At 45.1% G+C, this 15,247-nt stretch overlaps 1 protein-coding gene across 3 annotated transcripts in view; it reads right to left on the bottom strand.

The window, feature by feature from the left end:
* Positions 1–8,581: 8,581 nt before the first annotated feature.
* LOC309798991 (protein argonaute-1) overlaps positions 8,582–15,247 on the bottom strand; it is a 30,543-nt gene continuing 23,877 nt past the window's right edge. For all 3 annotated transcript variants that reach the window (XM_082611918.1, XM_082611919.1, XM_082611920.1), the window contains 7 exons: positions 14,865–15,024; positions 14,589–14,679; positions 13,293–13,487; positions 10,978–11,112; positions 10,263–10,364; positions 9,735–9,934; positions 8,582–9,496 (listed from right to left, as the gene is read on the bottom strand). In XM_082611918.1, the coding sequence (XP_082468044.1) occupies positions 9,388–9,496; positions 9,735–9,934; positions 10,263–10,364; positions 10,978–11,112; positions 13,293–13,487; positions 14,589–14,679; positions 14,865–15,024 (992 nt within the window). In that variant the 3' untranslated portion in view covers positions 8,582–9,387. The remainder of the gene's footprint in view (positions 9,497–9,734; positions 9,935–10,262; positions 10,365–10,977; positions 11,113–13,292; positions 13,488–14,588; positions 14,680–14,864; positions 15,025–15,247) is intronic.

Below are 15,247 nucleotides of genomic sequence, written 5' to 3'. Positions count from 1 at the left end.
CACGAACCCGTGTCCCCTGCATCGGCAGGCGGACTCTCAACCACTGCGCCCCCAGGGAAGCCCCTATTGTTATCATCTTAAAGCACTTATTAGACGCACCTACAGTAAACACTTCATAAATGGATGGGATTCAAACCCATAGCTGACTCCAATTCTGCCTCACTTCTTCCTTCCCATCCTTACTCCTTATACTGAAAATGCGCTCCCCAATTTCAAAATATCAAATGTCACTAGATGAAACACTGTATCTTAAAAGTTACTTTCAGTCTTTGACTCTACACAATCCAAGTCCTTAGCAGCATTCAACAGGGGTAAATACCAACTCTTTTGCGAGAGTCTTTCACCTCAACCGGTTCCCTAAATGACTGCAAGCTTCTTGGCTTTGTTGACACGGATTAACAGGATTGGGACCTTCTAATTCAGCCCAATTTAATAAATGTCAATGATGCCTTCCCATCTACCTCTGCTATCCACGGACCCCACCTGTGAGCCCATTATGAAAGGCTCATGAATTGTAATATCAGGAAGTAGGAAGGCAAAAAATTTTGAATGATTCTGCCCAAAGCCAAGTTGTATGAGGCTCTCCCCTGACAACATGCATATCCTAGTTTTGGATAACCTCATTCCCAAATGAGTCTGCTCTTAAGGGTATAGTGCAGGGTCTTTGTGTATCTTAACTGTCATAGCCCCAGTGCCTAGAACAGTGCCTGTGCCTCGTACATAGCAGCATCCCATGAATATCTGTGGGGCAGGTGGATGGACCAATAAATAAGTGGGCTTCAAGAATGGCAACTCTGCCCTCATCCCTTGTGGTACTGGTTGCTCTCAGAAGGGAGAACTGTAAAATAGTATAGAAATCTTGGGGGCAAAGAAATCAGTGCCCTCTGAAAGTTGCATTCCAAGCTTCCTGTGCTAGAAAAATATCACTGGATGAGGAAAGCAACTGGATAGAACCCTTTCCTCTTGCATGGGCTGAAGTTAGCCGCCTTGGCACTTTGAAATCTCTTCTCCGAGACAAGCAATTTTTACACAGCAGAAAGGAAGCTACTTTGTACTGCAGCAGAACACAATATAAAACATACTGGCTTTAGGGACAGTCAGAGCTGACACCGAAGGCCCTCTGCTACTATCTGTGATTCTAGGAAAGTCTCTCTCTCTGAACATCACATTCCTCATCTGTAAAAACCAGAGTAGCTAGTAGAGCAGACACTGCTTGATGCCTACTCAAGAGCCTTTTATCCCTTCTTGCCTAGCAAACATGACTTGTCTTTCTAATCCACATGACTCATAGGATAACTTGTAATTAATCTAAGCCACTCATGATGGATGATCTCATTTGCTTTGCCAATGACAGAATAGTGGGAAGATGACCCATTTCTAGCAAATGAGATGTTAGGCCAGATCTGCTGGGGCTTCCAGGGATTCCCTTTCTTTAAAATGAAACATTGGGAAAAATTAGTCCCTCTTCTGCTAGACTTTGTTCTGTCAGCATTTCCTTCCTGGAATTATAGCAGCCATCTTGGGATCCTGAGGTGAACTAGCATGAGGATAAAACAACACAGAGGACAGCAGAGCAAAAAGACTGCAAGAATCTGTTATGTTGATATTATCATTGAGCCAGTGAATTATCCAACCTTGCAGCCATATGAAATCAGGACTTCTTGTCACGTGATAGTTTCCTTATTTAAGCCAATTTACTTGGGTTTTGTTATTGCAATTGAAGGTAACTGATAAACTACTTCACACGAATGCTGTGAAGATACAACCAAATTATAATGGATACTGTACAAAACACCTAGCCAAGTACTTCAAAGTACCCAAAGTCCCTATTCCTTTTCCAGTTCACTTCCATTAACAACCCAAAAACCTGGCTGGGAGCTCCCACTGCCTCTTTTACAAGGAAAGTTCCTTGCCTTCAGAAGGTGGGGAAGGTCCCTAGGAAAGTTCCTCAAAATTTCTTTGTCCCAAAAAGACACTGCCAAGAGGATAGTGGTGAAGCTGCTGCAGTCTAGAATAAGAGGACAGTGTGTTCCTGCAGGGTAAGCCACAGTGGCCTAAAAAAATCTTGATATGGTATCCTGGGAAGGTAGTTGTGGTACTTAAATGGAGAGCTTCTAAATGCACCTCACCTCCAGCAAGTCCACTTTTCCAGCTCCTCAACACTGCTGCTTTAAAAGAGTGCTTCTGTCATGCTCTGTGCACTTTCTAAGCCTGCCAGGTTTCCTTAGCTTACAGCCAAAGGAATAAATATCTTGAAAACTAGGAAGAAAAACGGAGAGCTAATTTTCCAATTTGATGCTTCTTTACATTCAAGCAGTACAGACAGTAGTCTGAGGATGGCCCAGGCTCAGAACTTGAAAATATTCTTCTTTTTGCACTATAACCCTTTCCTTTAGCCGCCAAACACTAACTACCATGTGATTCTGGGGTCTATTAAGCCAAGTGATACCCAACAAATACACAGCCTCATTCTACCCTAAAGGTACTTGACAGACAAGAATGTGCTACAGTATATGGTGCCAACTGACAGGGCAGAGGGAAGGCTGCTCAACCAATCCTGAAAAGGGATATCCAGGGGTGCTAGGACAAGCCTTAAATCAAACCTTGAGCTCTAGGACCAGATAAATCAGGCCTTGGGCTCCCACCATGTTTTTCTCTTGAGTAGCAACCAACAGCCAAATGCTGAAATCTTTTTAACATCATTCATTTATGGCAATGAAATTTATAACCAAAATGTGGTATAATGATTATCTTCCCATTCGCTCTGCTAAACACTTTCTGCTTCATTAACGGTCATAAATTTAAGTCTTGTTTCAACTGCGAAAAATCTCCTCCATGTTCCAGTTTGCTCTTCAAGTCCAACCAACCTCACTACTCCTTGCTGGTGAAAAGGAGCATGGGTCTGGCTGGCTTGCTTCCAAGGAAATCTCACAGGGGTAGCCACAGGTTAGCAATTTGAACACTTGGCCTCCAGAGGAATGCTAGGCCCACTTTTGTACATACTAACTGCCACTGAAATTCCTCACTGAGCCCTGTGCCAGAATCCTTCTCTGTGCCATCTTCCCCCAATACACAGAAATAACAATACTCTAGGAGTACCAGGGAGGAATGCTGAACTTACATGCTTGACAACTGCACCAACAGTTTAAGACACAAAATCACAGAACCTTGAAGCTCGGGTGAAAGTAAGAAAAGGTGATGATAATCTGGTTGTTTCTGCTTACCTGAAGATTCAGGAATACTGAGCCCATCCTGTAGACTCAGTATCACTTCTTGCTTCTCCCCTCTGTACCCAAGAACCACAGATTTCTAGCTCATTTCTACTCACAAACATTGACCCCCCTGATACACGCTATGGCCCTGAGATGACGAAAATGAATAGAATGTAGTTTCTGCTCCTAGAAGTTCACAGGCTCTGGGGACTTGTTAGTCATGACAGTAAACAGAGCAAGTCGCTAAGTGCTACTGAGTGCACTGGAACACCATCTATGACACTAGTTAGGAACAAAATTAGGTTTATTTTATTCTTTTACAAGCATCTCCTGAGGACAGGAGGAAGCTGGAGGTGGAAATGGTCCTAGTGGTTGTGGTGAACAACCTGGAAGTCCCAGTCTTAGCCTGGTTTAAGTTAGGTTTTCCAATGCTCATTTTCAAAAAATACTGGAGAATGACCATATACTTACGAGATCCCAGAGAAGATGGGGTGGAAGACAGTAAACTAAGTAGAAAAAAATAACCCTCCCCCTTCATTGCAGCAGTTTTCATGTTGTTGATCTTGTCTTTCTTAAATCCTATTCCACTCTCTTGACTATTCTCCCATCTCATTAAAGCAGTCAAAAACATACAAGGTACTTACGAGTGATCTGACCCGTCATCTTAGGTTCTACTTCCTCTCCTCATCTCGTTTCCTACAGTCGTACACTAGGTTTCTCTTGCTCTACTCTTTCTCTAAGCCATCTTGTTCATTCCTATGGCTTTAACTACCATCTATGGTTATGAATTCCATATCTATAACTACAGTTTTGTAGTCTTCCCTGAGCACCAAAACATACATGTTTACTGGAAATCTTAACCTTGCTACCCCATGGGAACCTCAAAACTCAGTCTAAACAAGGCTAATTGTCTTTCTTCACAAAATTTACCACCTTCCTTCTCTAGTCTCCCTCTCCCCCCAGTCTTGGCTAGAGGAATGTCCCAATATACTCACTTGCTCAAGAAGAGTGAACATTATTAGCCTCTCCTCCTCTCTTCCTGTTCCATCATCCATTGAGTCCTATTAATTCTATCTCCCTGAGTGTCTCTCCAATTTGCTCTTTCCTTTCTATCTTCACTGATATAGCCCTATAGCCTTGTTCCAGTCCTCATAATCTCTCTAAATGGTACCAGAGAACCATTTGGCTACTGATATCCACCACCAAACTTTTTTAACTCCTTAAGGAGAGAAACACTGTTTTCCTCATTTTTGAATTGTGCCTGCTTACTCCCCTCATAATACTTCTAGACACAGTGCTTCGCACGTTTGTTGAATGAAGAATAAATGGAGGCCCCGTGAAGTGATTACATACAATCTGCAGTTTCAACACTCTGGCATTTGTTTTACCCACTTTACTCCTTTAGAAAGTGATGGTTCTGCTCTTCTAACAATCTGTTATTCTAACGTAAAATCTATCAGAGATTATAATTAATCCCAACAGTTTGCTTTGCTAAGAAAAAAAAAGAGAGAGAGACCGTCCTTTAGAAATAGAAGCCACTGTTGTCTTTATAAAACACAGAATTGTGCTGCTGCTGTTGCTTGCTTCGGAAGAAACTGTACATTACAGCTGCTGGGATAATTTTACAATGGACTGGACAAGGTACAGCTCAAAGCAGGACACAAACACAAGTCTCAAAGGGAAACAAATGCAAACAAGTACACAGCTGTGGGGCTCTAGGGACATGTCCCCAACCATGCTGGACTTGAGAGGGATAAAAAGTTTAGAAACTAAAGTGAAACCCAGAGTAGACACACATGCCCACCAGATGGCTGCTAAGTGCAACATCACACGCCAATCAGGTTGGACTGTGTGCACAGGAAAGTCATTTCATTTTTCCTTATTGCTACTACACCAGGGGGGTCAGTGCATTCGACATACTGTCTTTACTTGCACAATCCTTGGAGGTTTTCCTATTTTCCTTTTTAAAGAAGGAAATCTGCCTTCCCCACCTTATTGGTTTTTTGCTTTGTTTTCTTTTGTTTTGAGCCCATAACCTCCACTACCTTTCTTGGGCTCCCAAACAGCAGCCAGAGGTTCTAAGTCAGTAGGAGTAGAGTAAGGGGAGAGCACCAACCGAGCCTCTCTCCCTGTCCAGGGAGAAGGTAAGTCCTAATAAATGGGCAAAAAGAGAAAACCAGAGAATCCCTTCTCCCCAGTCTGCTTAGAAGGCCAAAGAGGAAAGAGTGCCCTGCATAACCCTGCCATGATCAGACTTTAAGGAGGAAGGCATCCCAGCTACCATCCTGGATTGGCCTACGCCCAGCAAATATAAATAAAAATAACTTCCCCCAATGTAATTTGCAAAACTGCATTTTAGTTAGAGACGTCTCTCTACCCTGAAGGGGAAGGAACTTTCATCCTTCTTTGTTACACATGATGCCAGGTCTAAAACACTGTCCCACCAGCCTTGCAGATACCCTATGGGCCAGCTAAGAAGTCATAGTGTCCCCCCTGGCTGCCCATCTTGCTGGCCTCATTTACAGAATTCTGGACAAGAAAAAGAAAACTATCCAAGAACATCACTGCTTAGCCAAAGAGGAGGCCGCAGTGGAGCTACTGAGTAGGTGGGAGCTTCTTAGGGAGGTTTCACACTGTTAGGTACCTTTTCAGCATTAATCTAAGCCTAAATTCCCAAAAACAACAGCCTTAGGCTTATCCCCAGAGACCAGCAGTAGCACCTCAGCCCCAGTGAGTTAGGCTGGACTGGAAAAGTGATCAATGAGCAGCGCTCTCCTTTCCCAGATTTTAGCCAAATTCTCTCCATGCTCTTCTCATCCCTCTCGTCCTCTCCCATGTCTATCCCCTAACTCTTCAACGCTGGATAACCAAGTAGGTCAACCCTAGGACATCCTCAGAAAAGAGAGGCCCCAGGTAGAGAGAAATGAAACCAGATCTAGAAAACGCAATGAGAGAAACCAACTCCAAAGAGTGGACAGGTGTGGAAGTTGCCAGAAGCCCTCCTGATTTCATGCCAGTTGGGCAGGCCTTCTGCTATGCCCTCACGTAAGTTTGGGGGCAGTCCAGCCCAGTGAGGACATCACTGGGCTTGGGAAGCAGATTCTTGGTCTTCTGCAGCCGAGGAGCTAAGCCTGACCTTGCCAGCGAACAGTGCGATCACTGTAGCCATGCAGAGAATTCATCATCACAAAGGCAGATAGGCAGGCAGGCCAGCAAGCAAGCTGAGTGAACAGAAAATAAAATAAAAGGAGGCCAGGGAAAGAGAGAAGAGGAAAAGGAAGGTAAAAGAGTGGAACAAAGGGAGCAGGAGACTTCTCTAAGAGGGTGAGGCTGGGGTCTCCCCAGAGCCTAAGTAAGAAGCACCACTTTAACGAAATCAAAGAAAGCCAAAGCTTGTTGCCAACACCACTTCTCAATCTGCATGCACCACCTTTCAAACAAGAATAATCCTCAAGGTCAAGGGTGTTTTTCAAGTTTCAAAGATAAAAAGAAAGAAAGAAAATCACAGCAAGATGTCATATTCTTGCCATTGCCCAAGCTGTTTCTTTTGCTTTTATTTCTTAAATGGCATGTACAATGCCGAAGGGCTAAAAAATGCATTTCAAGCCTCAGCTCAAAACCCAACTGGAGAGAGTGAGGCAAAGAGAGAACACAAACTTGCTGCTGAGAGTAGGTGGCTGCCACCAGCTCTCAACGGACATTTGCAAAATGCTGGTGAATGACTGGACCCTCCAGGAATACTGCCCTGATCCCAGCCCCAGAACATACCCGAGAAGAGAACACTCAGAGCCCACTGTCCCAAGAGAACTCCCCTCCCCAAAGGGTGACTGAACACGAAATAGACAGTATATGAAGGCGATGGGCAGGGCAGATGGGAGTGTTGGCATCACTCTCTTTAGGCACTTGTGTAAGGAATGTAGGCTCTCCAGTGAGCTGCCTCCTCCCAGAGCCCTCCATTCTGTTCTTCAGCTAGGCTGTGCCCATGGGGCACCCCACACTGTAGCCAGCAGGGAAGAAGTAAAGGAAGAGTTACTCAACAGTCCTGATGCCTTCTCCATAATCAATGTTTGTGCTACGTCTTGTGAAGTTGCTGAACAAAGTAGCCAACCAGAACAGAACCTGGGATAGACTGTTTTGCATAGCAAATCTGGGTCTGTACAAAGGCTGCTGGGGAGGGGAAATGGTAGCTCTAACTTCATATGCCCATATTCAGACCGGCCTTCCTCTGGCTGGCCTCCAAGCCTGAGCTAGGTCTAAAGTGTCATGGCTTCATCACCAGATTGGGGCAAGCCCAAGCCCAGGCTTCTCAAAAAGAGGAATTTCCACACTGAAGCTGCAACTCCTCATCCCAAGCAGTGGGACAGGAAAAAATGAACAGTCAAAGAATGAGGAAGCCTTGCTTCAAGGCCAATAGGCCCCAAGCTAGAACCACCTACTTTTCCAGTTCTGCAACACAGCCAAACCCCACCTCTACCCAGGAAGACAGGAAAAAAAAAAAAAAAGCCCATGCCACCCACTCACATGCCCTAGTGGGAAATCAGGAAAAATTCATTTGTGTAAACAGAAGCAAAAGGGAGCAGCAAAATTCCCCAGCCTATCCACAGGACACACTGAAATCTGGGATAAGCCAAACTGTCAGAGGACAGTCCAGAGGAAGGGAAGATGCACTTGCAGAAAAGAGTGCAGGGCAGTGCAGAAGGGGTGCCTGCAGCAAGAGAAAGATATTATCTGCACAGAGGAAGGGTGGAGACTGAGCCCCACCTTGGGGAGATAACCACCCCCTACAGAGCCAGGCCAAAGAACAAGTCAGGTACATAGTTCCTTCTGACGGCTCCATGTTTCTGGGATGTAAACTCATTGGGCATGGGAGGGATTTCCAGATTTTGGCAATAGACTCAAGTTATGGTATAAAAATAACATTTAGTTTTTGCTTTTTTTTTTTTCTTCTTATTTTAGACCTAAGGATCGTTTGTTAAAAGACACCCCAGTTAAAAAATACTGAAACATAAACAGACTTGACCATCAGGGGAAAAAAAGAAGCCAAAAGTGAGAAATGCTATGAGAGTAACTGCAGACCCAGGCAGGTGGGGAGGAAGTGGCAGGGACAGGGAGAAAGGAGACATAAGTGGAAAGGCCAGAGGCCAGTCACCTCAGCAGCTCCGAGAGACTTGTCAGGTCTGAAAGTGCAAATGTCAATGGATTTTAACCATCTTGAGGTGGCGATCTTTTTAAAAGCTCAATGAATATGGAAGTCAACTCCTTCAAATGCAAAATAGCTGGCGCTCTGGCTGGAGGCTTGTTGGGTTAGGGGTATTTCATCCCCACCTACCTCCTCCCACCCCCCGCCCCCACCCCCCCCAAAATAGGTACAAAAGGTTGCAGTTCTGCAGCATTACCGTTACAGGGAAGGCACTGGTTACCCACCAGCAGGCGGAAGGAAGACAGGGTCGTGTCACTTCAGAGCTAAGTGCCATAGTGCCTTAAGTCTTACTAGGGGCTGGATGTCTGTCAGGGAGAAGGTGTAAGGTGGGGTAGAAGAGGTGGAGAAAGAGGAATAAGGGAAAGAGGAGTGGCAGCTGGGGAGGGGCAACCAAACCATTAGCATTAAAAATCATCCTACAAGCTGGATTCTCAACCCATTAAAACATCTAGTATCCTAAAATATTGATCTGCATCTGGTTTCGTTTTTCTTCTTAAACAAATCTAGACCTTTTCTGATTAAGGCTCCTAAAAAATCCTTCCCTCCTCCCACCCACTTTCTCAAGCCCCTCACTTTCCCAGCTAAAGTATCCAACCCAAACCTACCAGCTTTTGTCTGCAGGGCTGACCTTACCAAGCTGTCAGGCATGAGTCTTTAGCACTGTGAGTCACATGCGACATCTGTGTGTATGGTGGGCACCGGGGCTGCCTCTCTTGGTCCAGTGGAGTCAGGGCCAGATGTGACAAGATGGGGTGAGGGGTGGAGGGCATGAGGTGAATATCAGAGATTTCTGGCTGGTGGTCTGGCTTACTGGCCCTGTTCCCCACCCTTTCGCCCCCTCTGTAGAGGCAACAAGGCCTTCTGCATTCCTCCCTGCCCCACCTCCCTCCTCCCTGCTTCCTCTGGATTTGGGCGGCACAGCTCTTGGGGCTTGGAAAGCTTTCTTCTATCCAGTGAGGTAACAGCGTTCTGCCTTCAAGCGAAGTACATGGTGCGCAGAGTATCCTGGTGAACCTGCACGGCTTTGGCCAGGGCCTGGGGGTCCCGCCCATTGCTCTGCCCCGATATGTGGCTCCCCTCTCCACTGAAAAGGAAAAATGAAAGAAGTCCTTCCTGGTGAACTGAGCTGCTAATTCCTTCCCCCACCCCTAGGATGCCAATTCCCATAACAATTTAAGAGAAAACCCCAACCCAGATTTGGGCTGACAAGCCCAAGGACATCAAATTGGACAATACTCATTTCCTACTACCCAAGGAAAATTGAGAGGGTCTGGTACCAGAAGCTGAAGCAAAAAGGAAGCCAGCCTGATCCCAGGCCTCACCTGTCATGCTCCTTGTCCACTAGGTGGTATCGTGCCCGGAAAGCCACCAAGCGGGCATAGTAGGCAGGTGCTGGAATTGAGACGGAGCGTGTGCATCGTACATAAGTGTGGCACAGCTGGTACGTCAAGATCTGGAGCTCATCCGCTGTGAAACGGTTGTCATCCCAAAGGACATAGTAATGGGATGGTCGGCTGGTGCCCTGGGAAGATAGGAAGGTGAGGGGCCCCAGGTTGGGCAGAGGGGATGGTTGATGATAAGGAACAGGATCACTCTTAAGAGTATGGCTGGGTTGGAAGACCCACCCATGAAAAGGCAGACACAAAGCCACCTATGTCATAAAGCACCCATCTTGTGGGCAACCTGCCTAAGACGTTCAAAGTGCACTTATGTTCAAGTGCACAAAGGGCTTATTAAGAGAACAATCCTGATTTGAATGCCACTCAGTGAGGAATGGTATATTCTAGAGGCAGTGGGAATAATCAACTAATCTTTGACCCATTGGAAACCCCAGGACATAGCCCAGCTACCTGGATGCCTGCGTGGCTGCACAGATAGAAGTCAAACTCAAATGGGTGGGTGATGTTGGTGTCCACAGTGGTCCCAGCTGGGATGTTACCACTCTTCCCAATCTGTATAGAGACAAAGACAACCGAGATCCCAAGACCTGCATGACCCTAACTAGGGCCCCGACTCAATTCTAATCTGATTCCATCAGAATCCCAAGAGTAAAGTAGAAGTTGCTGTTCCCAGAGGGTACTGGGAATTGAAATAATAGGCTTCTAAAGTCACACAGACCTGTGTTTAAGTGCTGCTTTCACCATTTATTAGCTGTGTGATCTTAGCAAGTCATTTAACCTTTCTGAGGCTAAACTGGAGATAATAACAGTACCTACCTCACAGGGCTGCTGTGAGGAAGACGCCTTGTACAGTGTCTGGCACATAGGAGAAGTTCAATAAATGGAAGTTCCCTTTCCCTTCTCTGGGAGCTGGTCTATATATGGGGTCTATAGGCCAGGGAGCTAGGAGGAGGGAGATGAAGTATAAGGGAAGGAGGGGAGAAGGGGGAAACAAAGGGAAGGAAGCAGCAGAGGAAGGACCACAAGAGCTAGGGGGAAGAAAGGGACCAGGGAAGATGGACAGGCCAAGGACAAAATCCCCAGATTTTATTTCAAGGGCTTCTTCCATATTAAGAGAAGGGAGACAAGATAAGGGTATGGGTGGCTTCCTCAATCCCTCACTCACTCGCTCATTCTTGTCAGCACAAAAAAGGCGGGTGTGATGGCGTTTCTGCACCACAATATAAGTGATCCCGGGCTGGTAGTCCTTTTCCAGTTTGATGCAGGCATCACGAATGGCCAGCAGCTCATAGTGGAGGATCTAGGCACAGGGTGAGGAGGGAGACAAAGAGACATACAGCTCCTCTTGAGTTCACACATCTTTCTGAACTAAGGGGTTGCCACTTGTAATACGGCTTTTTGTTCAGCCTCTCTTTATAAGCTGACACCCAACCATTAGAGATGATAAGCCCTTCCTATCAAAATCAGCCTTATACAGGCATACCTCGGAGATACTGTGGGTTCAGTTCCAGATCACTACAATAAAGTAAGTCACACGAATTTTTTGGTTTCCCAGTGCATATAAAAGTTATGCTTACACTATGCTATAGTCTATTAAGTGTGCAGTAGCAGTATGTCTAAAAAAAAAAAAAAGTATATACCTTAATTAAAAAATACTTTATGGCTAAAAACTGCTAACTATCACCTGAGCCAGTGAGTCATAGTAGTAACATCAAAGATCACTGATCACAGATCACCGTAACAAATATAATCATAATGAAAAAGTTTGAAATACTGCAAGAATTATCAAAATGTGACACAGAGCCATGAAGTTAGCAAATGCTGTTGGAAAAACGGTGCCGACAGACTTGCAGGACGCAGGGTTGCCACAAACCTTCAATTTGTAAAAAATGCAGTATCTGCGAAGCACAATAAAGCGAAGTGCAATAAAACGAGGTATGCCTGTAGACAGTTCACCTGATATGTTCCTATAAAACCTAGCTGGGAGGCTTGGTATTAGCAGAGAGCACTCACCTGGTTCCTATGTATAATTAGACCTAACATCAAGACACAGAACCAAGGTTCAGAGAGAAATCACAATGCCCAAAGTAAGGCTGAATTTAGGATCAGAAGGAAAATGGAAGTTGCCCATGAGCTCTAAGAGCAGACAGGATTGGGACCACCATAGAAGACTAGACAGAAATGGGTGTAGAGGGACTAGATAAATTCAGTCCTGAAAAAAAGCAGTATTATACAAAAATGGACTAGCTAAAGAAGCCACAGGTGAAAAACCATAGTCAGTAGTTGCCTTGTGGCCTTGGATGTCGGGTATAGGGAGTAAAAACTGTATGGTAGAAGTAAATACAATTTAGAATCAATTAGAACTAGGTTTAAACACAAGCTTTATCTAATTTTATTACCTTGAGCAAGTTACTTAACCCCTTTAAGTCTCATTTTCTCCACATTGACTAGTTACTAATAACATCAGCCACACAAAACTGTTGTGAAGACTAAAACAAATAATTAAGTAAAAACATAAAAAACCTAGTAGTGGCTTAGTAACTGCTGACTGCTTTGCTTATTAAGCAGTTTGAATTTTAACCCCAGGCTATGTGAGGCCACTAGACATCTCTAAACACAGACATGTTATGATAAACGCATCTGGCATTTTAGGAAACACTGTATGACTTGGAGGAAATTGAGCATAATGGTTAAGAGCATGAACTTTGGAATCTAACCAATTTGTCTGAATCCCAGCTCTACCACTTATTAGCCTGGATGACACTGAAGAAATCATTTAACATTTTCAAGCCTCAGTTTCACCATCTATCAAGTGGAATAATAATTATTTCATAGGGTTACTGTAAGCATTAAATAGAATACATACAAAGTGCTTAGCTCAGTTTACGGCACATAAGAGGTACCCAATAAATGGTAGTTATATTACTATGTATTAAATGGTAGTCAAGGAGACCAGTTCAGTACACTAATCTAAACAACAGAATATGAAGGCTTAGCAGGGAGCAAGAATAGGAGGAACATCGTGAAGGTCAATAGCAGTGATTCTCAAAGTGTGGTCTCCAGACCAGCAGCATCACCTAAGAACCTGTCAGAACTACAAATTTTAGGGCCCCATCCTAGACTCACTGAAGCAGAAATTCTAAGGGTAGAGCTCTGCAAACTACTTTAATAAGCTCTCCAAAAGATTTTGATGGATGCTAAAGTTTGAGAACCCCTGGTCTAAAGAATCAGTCTTCAACATGGACCAACTAGTAAATAGGCACTGAGGGTCTTTTATTACAAGAAGAAAGGTCTATCAGTGATTGCACACACCATCTCTCAATTGTGATCTCTGCTTCCAAGACTACTCCATTTAGCAAACCTCCCTAAGTAGTAGCACCTCCCAGTGTCAATAGCTCAGAAAAGACAGCAGTACTCTCTGCTACCATCAGGCCACCCGGCCTCAATGTGAAGGTTTTCTTGACCTATCGTGGGCCCTACCTGGGGGAGCTGGCCTTCAGGAACCCCATCTCGGTAGAAGATGATGCGGGTAGGCTTGAAGCGGGTGGACTTGTAGAACTGGATGAGCAGCTCACGTACCATGTAGGATAAGTCTTCAATGATCTCCTGCCGTGGTCGCTGCACCCGCACAGTAGCACAGTAACGGCTGGGGTGGGCATCCATACTGCCTACCACCTGATAACCAAAGAGGCAGGATCAGCTCCCAGAACCTCCACCCTCCCAACACTGTTAGGTTCTGGGTTTGGGGAAAGGCCTCTTAGCAAAACAACTATGCAACTGAATGAGGTTTTTTGGATTCAGTAAGCCCGGGTTCAATCTCTGTTCTATCACACACGTGGAAGTTACTTAACCCACGTGATCTTCTTGTTCCTCCTCTGCAATGGAGATAAGGATACCACCTCGGTGCAGTGCTGCTGTAGCACATATACGTCACCTTGTACAGGGCCTACCCCACAGTGGGCGCTGGGTAAGTTCGACTTCCCTGCTCCTTGCAGGGGGGCATGTGAAGGTCTGGCGCTACTAGCTCAAAGAGTGACCTCATGCAAAAACAAGTTTATCTTGTTTTCAATTCAAGTGCTCACCTACCCTAGGAACCATAGTGAAGAGTGTCCTTGTGGGTGGTGGGAATAACATCATTTTCTAAGGGGACAATAGCCAAAGCCTACTAGGAAGGGTGGCCACAAGGAAATTAAAGATAAGCATAGTATAGGGTTCCCCACATTTACTGAGATAGGCCCAGTCTGCCTAGAGAAACTTGAGGGTTGAAGAAAGAGAAGTGGGAAAGAAGGCCTGGTCCCTTTAGCCAATTCAGAAGTCCCTATGTGACAGGGAGCGAAGATGTCAGGAGAGGGATTGGAGAGCTATCTAATCTACTAGGTGGATCAGGGGTAGGGAGGGGGAAGAGTAAAGGACAATCGCAGCAACTAAGTAACTCCCTTAAAAGGGATTTCAGAGAAGAGATATGTTCGTTCCCATATTCCAAAAGTGGGCAGAGAGAGAGAGAGGGAAACTCGAACACAGAACAAAAGTGATGGAGACAGGGCCAAGTCTCTGTCCACAGCCTACACTCTCACTGCTCTCTCTCTGAAAAGAAAATGCCATGCAGAGTTAGTTTTATTAAGAAACCAAGGGAGTGGTTAATGGGGATGATCAGCTGAAATAAAAAGATCTTGTGAAGGGTCAAGCACCAGAGCTGAGGGAAGGAAATCATGTGTAGTCTTGGGGGCTCAGAGCTAAGAGAAGAACCTTATGAGGAAGGTGGAAAGTATCACTCACTGCTGTGATAGAAGGTTTTTTCCCATCCCCTGCTGGGGGGTGTGTAACATCTGCTCCCAGGAATATCACTGGTTGTTGAAAGACAGCAGAGCTAAACAAGGAAGAGAAAACAAATGGTGAGGAGTTGGGTCTTCTCTTCCTGGCACCATCTAGCACCCACTTTGGTCCTCTCTCCCTTGTGTGTGATTCACTTGGCCTGGACAGGGTCCTATCTTTTCATCAATCACCAGTATGGTACCTTGCTTGACAAGGGCAAGTGGGCAATAGAGTTCATACCGTTGGTGTGGAACTAGGATGTTGTTAATGCCACCAAGTTTGACATTGATCTTCAGGCAAAGGTTGGACAGAGTCTGAGGCGAGGTCTTGACCACATTCTTCACTTGCACACACTGTGTAGCCATTCCCAAGAGTGTATCTCCAACACGTTTCACTTCAGCTATGAGCAGGGAGAGAACTGATTAGTGCATTCAACAAATATTTACTGAATGCCTCCTAGATGCCAGGAAGTATATGAGGTGCTAGGGAACACAATGATGACCAGAAACACACAGGGTCCCTGCTCTTAATAGTGCTTACTATCCAGTGACTAATTTTAAAAATCATGGAAAGTATAACAATGATAAATGCTACAACAGAAAACTTCATGGAGCTGTGAGAGC

Source organism: Mesoplodon mirus (genome assembly GCF_964341445.2).
Source record: "Mesoplodon mirus genome assembly, chromosome: 3".
NCBI lineage: Eukaryota > Metazoa > Chordata > Mammalia > Artiodactyla > Ziphiidae > Mesoplodon > Mesoplodon mirus.
The sequence above is the reverse complement of the archived record's forward strand: the minus strand, read 5'-3'. Positions and strand labels throughout refer to the sequence as shown.